This window comes from Equus quagga, chromosome 14, assembly GCF_021613505.1.
Source record: "Equus quagga isolate Etosha38 chromosome 14, UCLA_HA_Equagga_1.0, whole genome shotgun sequence".
Classification (NCBI taxonomy): domain Eukaryota; kingdom Metazoa; phylum Chordata; class Mammalia; order Perissodactyla; family Equidae; genus Equus; species Equus quagga.
Window position 1 is genome coordinate 65,663,297 of NC_060280.1, and position 15,537 is coordinate 65,678,833.

General features: G+C 50.0%; 1 protein-coding gene across 3 annotated transcripts in view; it reads right to left on the minus strand.

Moving 5' to 3' along the window:
* DSCAML1 (DS cell adhesion molecule like 1) overlaps nt 1-15,537 on the minus strand; it is a 340,494-nt gene that overhangs the window by 308,179 nt on the left and 16,778 nt on the right. For all 3 annotated transcript variants that reach the window (XR_006891978.1, XM_046686123.1, XM_046686124.1), the window contains one exon: nt 12,152-12,298. Coding sequence is in view for 2 of the 3 variants with exons in the window: in XM_046686123.1 (XP_046542079.1) it covers nt 12,152-12,298 (147 nt within the window). In the remaining variant the exon portion in view is untranslated. The remainder of the gene's footprint in view (nt 1-12,151; nt 12,299-15,537) is intronic.

Sequence of the window (15,537 nt, forward strand, 5' to 3'; positions counted from 1 at the left end):
TCTATAAAATCCAGAACGCCAGGCCCCCCTCATTCCTGCCCAGAAGATGAAGAGGGGAACGGGGAGCCGTCCTCTTTGCCCAGGAGAAAAGGCCAGGACCTGAACATTCACCCAGACACACTCCTGAGCTAGAAACTCCTATGAGACCCTTTCCCACAGACAGTGGGCCAAGGTGTCTGCCTCGGGTCTCTGCTCTGGGGTCCTTCTGGGGGTCGACACAGGTGAGTCTCCCTCCCCTTGCCACAGGCCAAAAAAGCATGTGTGTGAACACATATATGTACACATTCGATAAGTACAAATTACATCCTGCATATTACTCATTCACATACACACATATATATTAATTAAATTGAGTTTCTTTGGTGTGTGGGAAGAGGAATTTCTCCCAGTCCCTGGAGATCCTCATGCAAAACCCCCTGGGAATCACTGTCCATATAACACAGCATCTTGCACACAGGAAGTTCTCAAAAAGCATTTGCTAAATTAAATAATGAACTGAAAATTCAACCACCTAATTGTTGCTTATGCCGACACGGCCATTTAGATAGATTCAGGGGATGAAGTCGACATAAGACATGGCATTGACAGCTACAGCCTGATGGAGTTTGTGCCCTTTCCTTGGCACAGGCCCTGAGGAGGGCACTGCTGCCTCCCTAGGCCTGTGTCAGGAACAGTGGGTTCTGGAATATTCTAGATACAAGCCCTCTCCTTTTCTGTGTCCCACTCCCGGGAGCAGTGAAGAGGGACCCCAGCCAAGTGCTCTCAGAGGGATCTCTTTGCTTCACAAAGGCTGAGAGCCCATCAGACCACCACACCAAGCATAAAGGTCACGGGCACCTGGCTGACTCCAGTGCATAAGCAAAGGCTGAACTTGGAGCCCAGACTCTGCTGCTGCCCTCCACTCTCACCACCTCTGTCACTCACTGTCACAGGCTTCTGTCTCCCAATCTGTCTTCTGCTTCTCAGGTGACTCCCCAGAATTTTGGCAGACTCTATGTCCCTAAAGATGTACGTATTCAGGTTTGCTCTGATCTTAAAGTGGAGGGGAGGAATCTCTAGGTGTGAGAGGAAAACACTTCCAATTTAGAGGCCATGCAAGCCTCGGGGCCCTCCGCCCACTGAGCTGGGATGCAGAGAGCTGGGCCTGCTTCCTGCTGGCTCAGCACGCCACTGCAAAAGGCGGGCTTGGCAGCCGACAAGGACACATGCCTAAGCTCCTGAAGTCTCCGTTCACAGCAAGACGCCTGGCAGACCACAAAAGCCACAGTCAGAAGGTTAGGAAGTGGGCTTCGGCCTTGTGGGGTAACACCAAGGGCTTACCCTGCCTCTGCCCCAGCATGAGCGTTTGTCTCCTCACCATCCTAACCTTTAAGCCCTCAGCCCTGAAGGTTAAGTGACCCCAATGCACTGACAGCCAAGCCCACCCTCCTATATGCTCACTCCTAGACACTCCTGCCTAGATGATCACTCTTGGATGCTCACTCCATGATACTCACTCCTGGATGCCCACACCTGGATGCTAACTCCTAGATGCTCACTCCATGCTGCTCACTCCTGGATGCTCACTCTATCACGATCAGTCCATGATATGGTCACTCCTGGATGCTCACACCTGGATGCTCACCCCTGGTTGCTCAGTCCTAGGGACTCACTCTTCATGGAGACCTTCCAGGTCTCAAGGAGAAGATGACTAATCCTGGGACAGTTAATTGTGTGTCTGCTCAGCACTAGGAAAAACTGAAAACCTACATAGAGAGAATCTATATGTAAAAAAACAGGTCTATATAGAAAAATATAAACTATACCGAAAAGCACGTTTTCCCTATATAGAGGAAGTACACAATTTCTAATCCTCTCACATGAGGAGACTGAAGCTCAGAGAGGTTAAAGAACTCACCTAGGGTCATCTGGCAAGTACAAGGCAGGGCCAGGATTTGAACCCAAGTCTCTCTGAGGCCACAGCCCACATCAATTTAGCTTTGCTACACAGCTTCACTCCATCAAAAAGGGGCTCCAAGCAAGCCCTGCTGATTTGGGACATAACAGGAGCAAATGAGAGCTTTACTCCAGCAGCCACAGAACCACACCCTTCCCTTCCTTTTAATCCATCCCATCTACAACCTAATCCAAAAGTCAGCCACCCTTCTGGTTAAAAGTTCCTTTAGGCATTCAACAAACATTGTCTGAGTGCTTGCTAGGTGCTGGCCCTCAGGGAGGCTCACGGCACCATGGATGCAGGCTTCCTTCCCGCCGCCACCCAGCACAGGCCTCTGCTGGCAACCGTCCCCACGCGGCTCCAGCTCTGGCGGTGAAGTCTCATTGATACGCAACAGAGTTCAAAATCACAGGCTTGGCAGGAAGTGCCATCTATACATAGCTCTCCCATTCTGTAAGCACCGTTGGCTTCTTCTGAATAAATGCTACCCTACATTAAATGCCAGAATTCGGTGCGCAATACTGCATGTTTGCAATGAGATGGAGAACTAAAGGCAAGATTGATTCTGATGGGAACACCAGCAAAGCAAATGGGTTTTTGAAAACCCTATAATTTCCCTGCAACCCTTGACTTCACTAAACACACATTTTTAGACTAGAGCGCAGTTAGGTAGGCATTAAACAAAAATGAGGTAGTCTAATGATGATTTATGTGTAGGATAACCTTCTATAAAAAATTCCACTCTGATTTCAGGGTAACTTACAGAGGTGTCAACTTAACCAAACAACGCTGCTTGCTCCGTGTCCACTGCCACGGCATGATCCCGGGGCGAACGTTTGCCTGCAATCGTCTTAAATCTGCTGAAATTCACCCAGTGGGTGCTCTGGAAATGCAGCGCCTGCCATGAACTAAATGGAAAAGCAAAACACGACACATGCACACGCCGCCAGAGGCACCTGTGAACACAGACATTTCTGCTTGACTGAGGAGCCGCGGCTGATGGTTCTGGAACCATCCAACTGGCGTGCAAACGCAGAGCAGCTCGCCTGCTGGGAGATTGGAAGGGGTCCTGGGGAGCTTCGGGCATGCGCTCCAGGTGGGGCCTCAAGAGATCCTGGGGTGCAGACACCAAACCAGAGTCCTGGTATACCCCTCCCTGGCCATCCCCTTGGGCAGGCCCTTCGATTCCCCCAAGCCTGGGCTTCCCTGTCTGTTAAGTGAGGTTAAGAACACGTCTGCCTGGGATGGGTTGGAAGGATTCAGTAAGACGATGCCTGTGAACTGGCTTCCTAAACCAGAGAGCACTATCCCAATGTAAGCTGACATAGGCAGCAGGGCGCAGTTGGAGAGGTGGCCCAAGTCCTTCCTAAGAACTGAAATCCACCTGCTCTGGACTCAGATCCTGCCCCACCGCACGCGCACTCTATGGCCTCGAGCAGGTGACCGACTTCTCTGGGCTCAGGCTCCCCATCTGCAAAATGGAGATAACAATACCATCACCTACATGGGACCTCGTGGAGATTAAATGAAACGACTCATGAAAAGCACTTATTGCTTAGGAGCTCAGTAATCGATCGCTTATTTTCTTAGTAACCGTCATTATCACTATGATTATCATTTCAGTTTAGGCCATCTGACCAGGGGGAGAATGCCTTTGCTGCTTCCAAATATTTCCTTGGATCTCTAACCTGCAGAGCGTGTTGTAAGGCTTTAGAAGGCAGGATTTTCTCTCTGCACGCCGAGGAAAATAGAAGGCTGTCTGAGTCTGATGCCGCTCCCCATCAAAGCAAACAACAATCACACAGTTAAGGGCCATTGCTTTTCCTCCCTACAACTGCCTTGGCGAGGGAAATAGTAACTGTCTATTGTCCCAACTCCCTGGGACAACACTCAGGCTGGAGTCTCTAAAGTTTGCTACAAGGAAAGAACTTGGGCTTTGGGGACAAAAGCTCTCAGTCCAAGCCCAGTTTCTGCCACTGAGAAGCTGTGTGACCTGGAGCAAACTGCTTGGCCTCTCTGAATCTCATTTCCTTTACACCTAAGAATGAGGGTAGCATGCCTCCCTCACAAGGTTAAGAGGACAATCAAATGAGATGACATCCAGATATGTGCCACAGGCCCCTGCATACACGTCCACCTTAATGCATGTTTATTTCCTTCCTTTCTACTTTGCTTCTAACTGCACAAGTCACCGAACCTCACTGCATTGTCTGTTTCCTGGTCTGTAAAATGGGGAAGGCAACGGGGGGACTGCGAGGAGCAAACGAGACCATATAAAAGCGCTTTATAAACTATAGAGTGTTATGAGATACTAGTCGTTACTGAACCAGGGATTGAGCACTTTGAGCAGCTTAGACCCAGGGAGGTTGTGGAGTTGACCTTTGCTGTGTTGGTACCAAACCGCACGCCTTCACGCCTTCCCTCAACATAACTTTTATCAGGTACCACGCAAGGCACAAGTGAGTACAGAGACTAACCACACTCTCTCCCAGTTATTTTGCTTCCCTCGTTCTACTCAGATTATCATGGCCCATTATAGTGGTCATCTACTACCAGCCCCAGTTCCTTATGACATTCTCAAGATCACATTTGGGGGCAGCCATCCTCCAGTCTCTGCTCCCAGGACCACCGCTCCCCTGGGTGGCTGCATCCTGGCTAACCCACGCTCTGCCTCCAGACCAGCACCCAGAGAGGGTAGCACAGCCCAAGGTCGGACAAGGTCATGAAGCTGGGTGGGCAATTTCCCTGCTGTATTTAGCCCACTCCTCACCGTCTGAGAATTCAAGTCTCCCCAGAGGCCTATTTCCATCTACAGGATTCCATGTGCAGTAGGTTTCACTGTCCCCATTTCACAGGTGAATAAACTGAGGCTTTGAAAGTAATTTACTCAAGGTCACCAATTAGGAGCAGCAGACTCCACAGCCTGTCGTCTTCCTGCCACATCCCACTACCTCTTCTGTAAATTGTCTGCTTGTATCAGTTACCCAATTTTGGTTGTGTGTCTTTTTCTTGTTGACTTTGCAGTTTTCAAAAAATACATCCTCTATATTAATTTTTTGCAAGGCAATATAGTATAAAGCTTAGGAGCACAAATAACGGAGTCGGAATACACAAGTTTAAATTGTGGCTCTATCACTAACTTTAGAGAATTCTTAGCTTCTTTGCGCCTCAGTTTGTTCATCTGTAAAATGGAGAATAATAGTTCCCTCAACTTCAAATTGCTGTGAAGATTAAACGAGCTAAACATGTAAAATGCTTAGAATGGAGCCTGGCAACTTAGGAAGTGCTCAATAAATATTAATCGTTACTATCATGTTGTCCTTTTTTTTTTTCCCTAGAACCAGACAGGACTTTCATGAGCTAAATGACAGTCTTTCACCACCTCTACTTACCCTCCAGCCTCATCCCCTCCCTGCCTCACCCCATCCTTTCCTTGCCTGCTTGCCTTCATCCATGCTGACACCTCCACCCAAAGTGTTCTTTCTGTCCGCGTGGCCTAGGGAATGTATTCTACGGCCTGACTAGAGGCCTCCCTCCCCTCCATGATGCCTTACTGGGCTGCCACCATCAGAAAGAACCCCGGCCTCTGTTGTACCATCCTCTTCACGGAAGATACTATAACCCCTAGATAGGAGCTTGTGAAGGGAAGAAATAGCTCACGGTCAAATTTGACTCCTCTGCAAGGCCTCACACTGTGCCTAGCACCCAGCAGGGGCCAAACCCCATTTGTTAAATTGCTTTGAACGCACCATCTATTTCACATGAGCACTGGCTGACCATCCCAGCGCCTTTTCTGCATGCCCCTGAATACTTGCAAGCTGAGGTCCCCAATTTTGCATCTAAACAGGAAAGCACCACAGGAGGAACCCACAGAGGCCATCTCCCTCTGGGGAACTCTGAAGCAGCTCGGCGTAATGGAGACTGAGAACTGCCAACCCTAAATCCTGTAATGCCACCAGTCTTCCATGTGACCTTAGGCAGACCTCTCTCCTTTCTTACTGCACATGACAGTCCAGTAGGGAAGAGACTGGCATTTCGTCATTACCATTAATCATCTTCTATGAGCACCGGAGGGGAGAGGGGTCTGAATAAAATACAGATTCTGCTCTTGATGATTATACATTCTCGGTGAGGGGCTAATACAGATTTTAAAATATGCAGGACAAAACACGATTAGTGTCTTGAGCAAGGAACTGATAAAGTTTGGACGGAGTTCAGAAAAGGATCCCCTAGAAGCAGGTTAATCTGGGTGATTTTTAAATCCATTCTTAGCAGAAATTGGGAAAGGCATCATGGAAAAAGTGGTATTTGAACCAGACTTTGAAAGATGGGGAGGTTTGAGACAGACAAAGAAGGAAAGACATCTGGTGGTAAAAGACAAGCCCCTTACGAGTGGTTAAAATAACCTGCTCTGAGAATGAGTGGGAGAGAAGGGGCGAAGGAGGCACAGGAGAGCACGGGTCTGGGCCTCAGTTTCTTTATCGGTAAATGACCTCCAGGGCCTTTCCAGCTCTGACAGTCTGTGACTCCATCCGCTTGTAGCCTACTTGTGTCCAAACTGGTTTCCAGGTGCCACCTCAGCTCTCTGTCGTCTGTGTCATCCCGCGCCCAAGCTGGTAGAGACTCAAAGTAGCCTTAGTTTCAGCCTGAGCAAAATGCAATTAGTAAGTTGACTCTGCATTCCAAAGCAAACCACGATCATATTTGATTGTTCATTGTGTAGAGATTAACCATCCTTGTCCATCAGAGCTGACAACATGAACGGAATCCTAAATTCGCAGATCAGGCCCGTCTTTGTGCCTCCCACTGGGCCAAACACAGCGCCGGGGCCCAATAAAGGCTTCTTGTTAGAACACTTGTTTTGTTCACTGATCTTTCAGCTGGAGATCTGTTGCCCTTCAGAAAAGCCAAGGCCTCTGGTCAGCGGACACACAGCCAGAGGTCAGGGCAAGGGCTGGTGACATGATTCTGTCCCCAGGCAAGTGCTGGAGGCAGGGAGGAGGCCTCCTCCTATGTTGGAACCTGAGGACAGTCCATTCTTAATGAGGAGCCTGCTCTGGAGAGGCAGCAGGCAGAAGAGCACCCCTGAGGACCCCAGCTCAAACCCAGGCTGCTCATTAGCTTTGCAGCCTTGGATAAGTTGCTTAACTTCCCTGGGCCTCACCATCCTTATTTATAAAATTGGAAGAAAAAAAACCCCAACAAAAAATGTTCTCTCTCTTAAAGTGTTATTGTGGGGATTAGAGATAATAATATATAAGATGCCTAACACAAAAGAGGTCTCAATTCATGATAGATATTATCATTAATCTTATTATTATTATGCTGTGACAGGTGTTACGAGGGCCCTGGGGATAAAGGGATGAAAAAGATACAGTTGTACAGCCTCCTGCAGCAGACAGACAGACAGAAACAACCGCCTACAATGTAAGACAGAAGGAGGTACACGCTCCAGGAATGGAACCAGAGGAGTGACAAGTTCTGCTGCAGGCTCACGGAAGGGGACAGAGGAACGCAGTTTAAAGGACAAAAGGGGAGTAGGGTACCAATAAGGAGAGGAAGAGATTGATGCAGACCAGGCAGGGACATCTGAACCTAACGAAAAGAGGGACGAAAACCCAAGAACAACTTGGAATCCCGGGACAACTAAGGGGGTGGAAGAAGGGTGGTGGGCTCACTGACTCTCACCTTGGGCAAATGTGGGCTGCAGTTGGGGAGCACTGACCACTTTTCAGAAGGGATCCCCCTGGCCAGATTCCTTCTGATCCCCCCTTCTCCCCTCCCCAACACACAGTACCCCCAGTGCACTCCCAGGCCAGTCAGGCATGATGACAACTCAGCACTGAGGAGCCCCATCCGCATAGACAAGGGAGCTGATCCAGGCCTGCCGTCCACAGCACCAGCAGATACATCTGGCCCGCATCTGAGTAGTGTCCAAAACTCCCCACTGGGGCCAAGACAGCCAGTCAGGATGCTGGTGAAGAGCATGCTGGGAAACTCCCACAAGGAGCCCGCATCGATATAATCAGGTCTGGTGGAAATTAAAAGCTATTAGGAACAGGGCCGGATTTATCTTTATATCCAATAACATGCATTGTAATGGTGATCATGCAGATGGGAAATGAAACCACATCTCGGCTTCACTGGAGGCCTTCATTTTAATTTACGTTCGCGCACAGCCCTTTGCCCGCCCGCTCAGGAGAGCCAATTCGTCTCAAGACCAAGTCCCCCAGGAGAGAAGTAAGGGGTAGGAGCATGCCGGATCATAGGTGAGAGGCTCTGTGATTTTACATGCACATCTTTAAGCAGCCTGATGGAAGGAAGATGGCCAGCTTAGGGGAGGGGAAGGCGGGAGAGGGGGGCAGAGGTAGAAGGCAGCTCTGGGCAAAGTTCCTTTCGGGCCGTCTCTCTAGACTCTACCTACCCCGGCTGGGAAAAGCACAGCCAAAAAGCTGCTTAGAGTTTCACCGGCCAGCTCCACGAGGCTTACCTGCCCCTCCCAACCGTGGACAGCTGGCGAGGCTAACCTGTGTGCAAATACCCAACTCACAGAGCTTGCTTAGGCCCCAAGCCTTTAATTCCTCCCAAAGCCCCTCTGAGAGAGGCGTGGAAGGGCAGGCTCCTCGTTCACAGGGGCCTGCACTCACCCCACTGGGCCCCCTCCTCCCAGGGCACCTGCTCTCCCCAAGGAGATGTCTCCTGGGGCCCAGACTGGCCCACGTCAGCCTCCCCATCCCTCTTCCTGCTCTCCAGCACCTGCTCCTGCTGGCCTGTGGTTTATGGAGGATCTGAGCCCAGCTTTGCAGATCCAGAGATCAAAATCAACCCCGTTCTCCCTGCTCCAGAAGGTGACCCTGAAGTGTCAGGGGGACATAACTCGGGCTCCTTGGTCCTTCCTTAACCTCGAGGCAACCTAATTATTAAATCTCCTCAACTGTGAGAAGCTGCTGTCCAACTGTCCAGCCAACAAACACAAACACACACACACACACACACACACACACACACAGGGTACTCTGCAAGTATGGATGGCAGAGAATCTTATTTTTATGAAAAAAATCAGTAAACAATTTGCATTTTCCAAAATTAAGGTATGTAGCATGTGGACCCAAGTTCAGGCCTCTCATCTACAGAGCCTGGAGGAAGCAAAACCCTGCTCTCCCTGGTTCTCTTGGATTCCTCTGGGAGCATGTTAGCTGGATTCACGTGCTTTGGGAAGCCTGTCCCTGGATCTAAAACATAGCTGTAGAAAGATCTAGAATGATTATGGATGGGGCTGGAGGGCCGGGCAGGGGAGGAAAATTCTTGAGGAAAGAAAGGGGGTTCTATAGAACCAAAGTTTAACAGAACCCTGAAGATTAGCATCAAGCCCACTTCCCTGATAATTATGCCCTTTGGGGCCACCAGCCCAGTCTTGACATCAAAGACAGCCCTGAAGCACCAACTACAAGGGCCGCCCGGGGAAGCTCACTGCCTCCAGCTCCGACACACAGGAGCCAGGTTAACCTTCCTTCTCTCCTGCCTGAGCTGGCTTCTTGCTACTCCACGCCCATGGTGCTCGTCCTCATTCAATGCCTCTGTCCATGCTGCTCCCATATTCCTTCAGAACTCTCCCAACCATCCATTCACGCACCCACTGGACATTTAGTGAGCATGTATCCTGAGTGTGAAGAGCCAGGGATGTGTGGATGAAAACAACCCAGTTCCTAACCTTGGGACACTCAGTCTAATGGGGGACACAGACCCTGTTACATGGTAGCAATACACACCCAGCAATAGGAAACAGCAGTACAAAGAGGAGAATGAACGCTCTTTTCCACCAAATAGTAATCCTCATAGCTACAGACCATCCTCCGTGTGTCAGGCGGTGTTCAAAACATTCTACATATTAACTCATTTCATTCCTACTTGAACCCTATGAAGTAATCAATCATGATCCCCATTTTATTACACTTGGGGAAACTGAGGCACTGCAGGGAAAAATGACTTGCTCAGCTTGTAAGCAATGGGGTGAGTTTCAAACCCAGGCAGTCTGGTCCTAGATTTTAGGCTCTTAATCACTGCCCTCCTCTGGGGCCACAAAGCCCTCCCTAAACCAGCACTGAGTCTCTCCGCTCCTGAGGCCCACAGCACACAAGCCTCCATTGTACCCAAAGCAACGCTTTACTGGATACACTTGTACTGGTGCCTGGACGCAGTTCTGTGTGGGGATAAGTGCACAGACCTGGGTTCAAGCCCTCACCTCTGCTTAACAGACCCGGAAGAAGTTACTTCACTTCTTTGAGCCTCAGTTTCCTCTTCTGTAAAGTGAAGGGGGAAAATACACTTAAGGACGTTTTGTGAAGATACAATGAGGTCATATTTGAAAGTTTCTTAGCCCAGTGCCTGGCATATAGTAAGCACTCAAAATTTTTTAATATTATTTTATTATTATTATTACTTTAATAGATATAACTCATAGTCCATAAACTCAAGTGTATAAGAAATATCATATTTCTTTATGTTCTTTAAATCACCTGCAATCTGACTCTGCTGGATAGACAAGAAATTCAATCTCCATCACTACTGGAGCTTCCCAATAACAACCTTGGTTGTTGCCAAGGGTCTCTGGTCCTCACCAGCCTGTCGGCCCTGCCTGCATGATCCCTTTGGGTCTTGGCTGAGCACGTCGTGTCTCATATAGACACAAGAACACTAGCCTCAGTCGCAGACCCTGTGGAGCCACACACAGCCACTCCTGTGGGGTCCAACCGCCTCCTTCAGCTGTACCCATGGAGCCTACAGCACAATCCCCGTCTCTGACATCCTCTTGTCTCCTGTTCCCCGCCCTCAGAGACCCTCCTCCTCAGCCAGAACACCCATCCTCATCTTCCCTGTTCACTTATGGTTTCCCCAAGGGCAAGAAGAGCGGCTGTCTTCAGGCAGCCTCAGATTCCTGTCCCATCACAAGCTCTGAGGCCATTATACCTTCTGGTCATCTGCCCGGAACTGAGAGAAGGAAAAAGTACCAAGAGCAAAACACAAATTAATGTCTCAAAAAAAGTATCCTGCCACATTAGCTGTCAATGTGCCCAAACATCGGTCCTTCTCCCGGCTCTACACTGGACCCACCTAAGGAGTCTCCAAAGGGCTGATGCAGGTTCTACTCTGAGATACTGACTGGGGGTTGGGCCCAAGCACTGGTGTTTTCCAAAGACCTCCCAGGGATTCAAACATGTAGCAGGATTAAGAACCCCTGCTTTACAGGTTTCACGCATAGAAGTCTTGTCTTCCCCAACTAACCCGAAAACTTGGAGCAATTAGAATCATTTCATATGACCAGCGATGGGACGTCAATGCTGCAGCGGCACTCAGAGAGCATCTGGTCAAGTTCCATTTTACAGAAAGGAAAACAAGGTCCTTGGTCAAGAGAAGAAGAAACAGCATCAGAGCCTCTACAATGTGCCAGGATGAAGGGAGAGAGGCTGGAGTGGTGGGAAAACCCCAGCATTTTGTAACCAAAGCCTAGAGGTATTTTGAGGACTTGAAGTCCTCTCTTGGGGTTCCAAGACCTGTTTTCCTGTTGAAAAGATAACCCTGCATAGGGAAAAGAACCAATAATGAAGGGCTCACAAACACGGCAGCTCTAACAAGGTGAACCTACAATGCAGCATTAACCTTTTCTCCCAATACCAGGCAAGAAGAGGGCCCATTGGAATTGTGATGGGCTCTTTGGCCAACTCATGAAAAAAACGTCCCATGCGCATGCTGACTCAAGTCTGGTCCTCCGAGAATCCAGCACTCATGTCCTAGTCATTCAAGGCAGGAAAAGACACCACAAACCAGCCTCTTTTCCCTCCTCCCCTGACAACTTTTCACAGTTAAGATGCTTCTAGTCTTGTCTCCCATCACTAAGGGCAAGGGCCAGCAAAGACCCAGTGGTCAGGAAGGATGGCGACCCCACTCCTTTGCAGAAACAGGACCCACTCTGTGTCTGATGGGACCTTCACACACTCAGCAGAGGCCCCTGGCATGCGGGTTTTCACCACCCCACACAGAGCTGCACCAAGCCGAGACCAAAGACACTTTCGCCAGAGCATCACCAAAACAATAACAAATCGCTCACCAGAACCAACCTCAAGATCTCAGTTAGCTCAACAACCAACTCAGCACCTCTGCTTCAGTCTCCCCAACCCCAGCACCGCTGCCCGCCGAGGCCCCACAGCACTTCCTTACCTGGGATGATGGAGACCGTGTCCTTCTCCCAGGACACAACGCTAACATATTCCTGCACTGAAGAGGGGATGAGGCACTTGAAGACGGCCACGTTTCCACGCATTGACCTTTGATCCTCCACCCGGACGGTGTAGGGTTCCCTGAAAACTGCAGAGAGACGTGGGGGGGTTGGGGAGAGACAGGTGTCACAAGGCTCGGATGGGACATGGTGGGGGGGCCCCAAGAAAGCAAGCTCAACTCCCTCAGTACCCCAGGCCTCAGCCTCCATCACCTCTTCCCCTACCTCCCACTTACCCAGACCAGAAGTTCCTGCCGTGATCTGATTTCTGCCTGCACAGCTCCTTCTCCATCAACCTGCCCCTACTCCCCTGGGCAGCCTACTCTCCCTCAGAAATACCCTGCCTCACTCTGCAAGAGCATAAATCCAACGTCCAACCTTTCCAATTTCGGCGAATATTAACAAACTGCATAAGACATTAGGACCTTGAGGGTAGCACTCAAGCCCTGCAAGGTGATCATACACAAGAAGGGGATGTGGGTAATACAGAAGCATGCTAGAATGCCTCCAAGGAAACATATCCGATTCCCTACATTATCCCTGGGCCCAGGGTAGCAACAGTTTGCGGCACAGTGACCATAAATTGCCAAAATAAAAACCAGGACACATGATCTAACCACAGATTTTTGTGCCACTTCAATGTGAAAAGCGGTTTGGGAAATGGGAGTTTACATCCTGAACTTTCTGGAGGGCTGGGTGGTCTATAAGCAAAATGGGAGAGAATTTTTGAAACTGTGACCATCTCTGAAAATGCAGAACCCCAGAGACACGGCCAGCCTCCAAGATTCTCCATAACGAAGCTTCCTTGCTGCTCTCTCCCACCTCCTGCTGCTGCCCCCAGCCAGACCCCCAGCCTTGCCTGGCTGCCCCCACAGTGTGCACAGAGGCTTCCTGTCTCGGTCCCAGGGTTGGTTTTCGGGGAGCTGTCACCTGCAGCCACCAAACTCGTTGGGTCCCAGGGATGGGCTGGCCCAGCCCTCTGCCTCTGCCTCCCCCTCGTCCTCTTCCACGTGGCCTCTTCCAACTCACTCCATCCTCTGCCCCTTCTCTGCCAAGCAGAGCTGAAGCATCCAGAGCCCCACCGCCTCCCGACCTTGTCCCTCAGCAGGCACCTGGGCAGCGTGCCCTCCTGCTCTCCCTGCCATGGTTGCCCAGGCGACGCTCAGGGCCTAGCAGCCCCTCCGGCTGTGCACCTGCAGCCCCTCTGGCTTCATCAAGAGCCTCTTAATTGGCTGTGTTTCCAGGCGGGCCAGCCCTCCCCAGGCCTCCCCATGCCTTTATTCTTTCCCCTTCTCCGTGTTGTGGCCGTGATGGGGAAGAGAGACAGCTGAGGTGGAGGAGAGAGAGGAGACAGCTCTGCCTGCTCTGTGAGGCCATGGTCCACCCTGTTGTGGGTCTGGGCACGGCACTGCCTGCAGATGAAGGGGGGAACAGAAAGGAGACTAAGGGGAGCCGACGCTGGAGGGAGCAGAGTGGAGGAGTGGAAAGGGCTGGGTTTGGGTGCACACCATCCAGATGAGTCCCAGGGACCAGCAGGTACTAATGGTTAAGAGCGTCCAACGAGCAGGCCCTGCATCCTCCTCTGAGCAGCTGCGTGACCTAGACAAGACCTAGTTAACCTTTCAGTGCCTCAGTTTCCTCATTTGTGAAAGGAAATAACAGTAATAATAATAGCAGCATGTAGAAGGCCTGGCAAATGGAAAGCACTGCAACAATGTCTCTTGTCATTATAGCTACACCTGTGTGACTAACTGCCTACGTGCCCTTGGGCAACGACATCACCTTTGTCTCAGTCCCCCCATTTGTAAGTAAGAAACACTTTATAGGATTATTGTGAAAATCACATCCTAACCCAATAACGGGCATGTAACAGGAAATATTAGGTCACCTCCTTTTAGCCCAATCCTCCAGGCTGTACAGGCCAGAACTGGGTTCCAAATCTTGGCCTCAGGGCTCCCAGCCCAGCACCTGGTGTTGTGTTAGGGGAACAGAGCAAAGGACCTACTCCTGAAAAGAGGCTCCACGGGGAGCCCCAGGGGGCATACACTGAGCACGGCCCTGGGTTCGAAGAGCTTGCACTCTCTCCCCAGACAAACCAATGAGATGAAGACCAGTTCTTTAACTAAGAGCTCTCATCCCACCTCACCCCTACAAACACCTGTTCCCAGCTGCTTGGAACCTTGTCCTTGCAAGAGACACTGCCAAGGCAGAAGGACACAGGTAGTCAGAGGTCTTGCAGGACCTGTCACTAGGCACGCAGGTTGGGAGACCCTCCCCAGAATCCACTCTCCTCTGCCCAACACATGGCCAGGAACGATGGCACGCCCCAGGCCTGGTGCTGCTGCAGTGGCTGGCTAGGACACGGGCTGTCCTCTGCCACCCCAAAACCTCCTCCAAGAAAGTCACTCCCCAAACCTCAGTGCTTTATTACTATTTGAGGCACATCTTACAACTCATTAGGACACACCAGCATATCAGGACAGCCTCGTTAAGTGTAGCTGGTCTAACTCAGTCCCTCATCTCCAGCCCTCACCCAGAGAAACGAGACCACCCCAGAAACCCTCACTTCCTTGCCTCCATCAACTCTTCCAGAGACCAAAATCCTTCACTGCTAAAATTATCCCATCGTGAATTTTACCTAAATGCCTATTCTCAGGAGCTATGTTAGACTCAACTGTCCGTCAACAGTGGAATGGATGAATAAAGTGTGGGATAGTCACACAATAGAAGACCACACAGCAACGAGAATGAACCACCCACAGCTGCACACAGCAGCAGGGGTAAAGCCCACCGACACAATAGTGAGCAAAAGACTCAAGAGAACAACTACCGTAGGGCTCCGCTTACGTAAAGTACAAAAACAGGCAAACGCCTATATTGCTAGAAGTCAGGACTGTGGTCTCCCCTAGGGAGCAGTGACCCAAAGAAGCATAAAGGAGGCTTCTGACGTGCTGATATTATATATCTTGATCTGGATATTAGCTAAACTTTGTGAAAATTCATCAGGCTATATACTTATGTACACTTCTCTTTATATATTCTATTTCAATAAAAGGGTTTTTTTTTTAGGAAAAAAAAGAAATTCATTGGCTGTTTTCCATGAGTCAGGCACTGAAGTGAGCACTTAGATAGTTTAAATGAGCGCTATCTCATTTAACCCTGACATGTGGTGATGAATGGGGTAGGTGCTGGCATCAGCTTTGTGAATGAGGAAACCGAGGCTCAGAAAGGTGTGTTCTCCGCTTAAGGACACACAGTAACAACAAAACTTAGCTTGAGGGACTGACTTCTTCCAAGCCCCACCCACACCCCACCCCACCCCACGACC